At 63.5% G+C, this 1,767-nt stretch overlaps 1 protein-coding gene across 1 annotated transcript in view; it reads left to right on the forward strand.

The window, feature by feature from the left end:
- The window catches only part of LOC104283349 (fibroblast growth factor receptor 1-like), a 16,713-nt gene that overhangs the window by 9,820 nt on the left and 5,126 nt on the right, over positions 1 to 1,767 (forward strand). Inside the window, exons 5-6 of the mRNA XM_009881511.1 lie at positions 362 to 610; positions 1,212 to 1,356. Of these exons, the coding sequence (XP_009879813.1) occupies positions 362 to 610; positions 1,212 to 1,356 (394 nt within the window). The remainder of the gene's footprint in view (positions 1 to 361; positions 611 to 1,211; positions 1,357 to 1,767) is intronic.

Here is a 1,767-nt window from a genome sequence, read left to right on the forward strand (position 1 = left end):
CCCGCCACCAATAGCGGTCCCTGGCAGTGTCCCCAATCCCTGGGGTGCGCAGCCATCCCCAGCCGTGTCCCCGACCCCAGGGGGTGCACAGCCATCCCCAGCCGTGTTCCCAACATCCCCAGCCATCCCCAGCCGTACCCCTGGCCGGGACAGGGGGAGCAGGATTACAGCCCCATGACTTCCCCTGCCTCCCGGGACCCCCAGCTGCAGCCCCAGCCCTCCCGCGGCAGCGGGTACCGGGGCGGGTTGAGCAGCCCTCGCGCCGACAGAGCCGGTGCCGATGCTCCGGGCGCTGCCGATGCTCCGGGCGCTGCCGTTTCTGACCGCGTCAATGTGACTCCATGTTGTTGGTCTGTTCCAGCACTCGGGGATTAATAGCTCTGATGCGGAGGTGCTGACCCTGTATAATGTGACAGAGGCGGAGAGCGGGGAGTATGTTTGTAAGGTTTCCAATTATATTGGCGAGGCCAACCAGTCTGCGTGGCTCACTGTCACCAGACCTCTGGCAAAAGGTAATCGGAAGAACGCCCGGCAGGGTGTTTCCTCGGACCGTCAGTCCCCGGCGGTGGAAAACAAAACTCTGGGCTCTCTTGTTTCTGCTGTGTTTCTGGTGCGACAAGCCATGGAAAAATACTCGGCGGGGCCGGCTTGGTTTTGTGCTCTGTGTCTGTGTGTGTGTCCCGGTGTTTCTCCCGTGTGCTTCCCACCCCACCGTGCAGACACCAGGACTGCCCCGGTGCCTGGTGAGTCCGGCGCCACCGAGCCCGGGTCCCTGCGGGCGCTGCCGTGGGGCCGACCTACACCTTCGCAGCCAGCCCGGGCACCGCGGCTGTGCGTGGCTGGGGACCACGCTGCGTCCCCCGTCTGTGCCGCCCTCCTGTCTCCATCCTCCCGTCTCCGTCCTCGTGCCTCCCCGTGTCGTGCGGTCGGCCGGCCGGCTCTGCCTGAGGTTTATTTCTCCATGTAGCCCATCGCCAGCATGTTCAGATGGGCAGGACACTCAGTCTGGTGAAGGGTTTTTAACCAGCATCTCCTTAGGTCCGCCTGGATGAGTGGTCATCCTGAGGGTCTCTCTAGCAGGTCTGCAGTGGTCTCTCTCTGCTCCCGGGGCTCTGGCAAATGAGACTGGGCTCTCCCTCCTCTCTGGCATCCTTCCCAGAAGATCTCATGTCGTTTGCTTCTCCGTTTTTTGCTTCCATTTTTCCTTCTAGACGGCTGGCGTTAACACAACAGACAAAGAAATGGAAGTCCTTCACTTAAGGAATGTCTCATTTGAGGATGCTGGGGAGTATACATGTTTGGCGGGTAATTCTATTGGGATCTCCCATCACTCTGCATGGTTGACAGTTCTCGAAGGTATATACTCCTCTTCCTCTCCCTTTCCTCCCTCCTTTCCAACGTATGCATCGCGGTCCGGGAGAGAGCGTTTCCCGGCCCCTGCCCCCCCCGGTGCTGGTTACCGTGCCGGGGGAGAGCCGCAGCGCTGCTCTCTGCGTCCGCAGCGGGACGGGGCGCACGTCCCCCCGCTGTCTGCCCCCCTCCACCCCCCGATTGGGGTCTGTCCCCCCGCTCTCTCCCTGGCCCAGGCGATGCATACCCGGGGGAACTTAACCAGGGGCCGCTCCGCTGGAGTAGGACGGTCCTGCGCCCCGGGACAAGGCCAGCGCTGCCCGCGCAGGGGGGCACGGGGGTTCGGGGGGTGCTGGCAGCGCTGCCTGCATCCTGCCTGCCGGGGGACTGGCTTTGGCTTGCGGCGCAGGACCCGTG

The sequence above is a fragment of the Charadrius vociferus genome, unplaced genomic scaffold (genome assembly GCF_000708025.1).
Source record: "Charadrius vociferus isolate BGI_N301 unplaced genomic scaffold, ASM70802v2 scaffold2823, whole genome shotgun sequence".
Lineage (NCBI taxonomy): Eukaryota > Metazoa > Chordata > Aves > Charadriiformes > Charadriidae > Charadrius > Charadrius vociferus.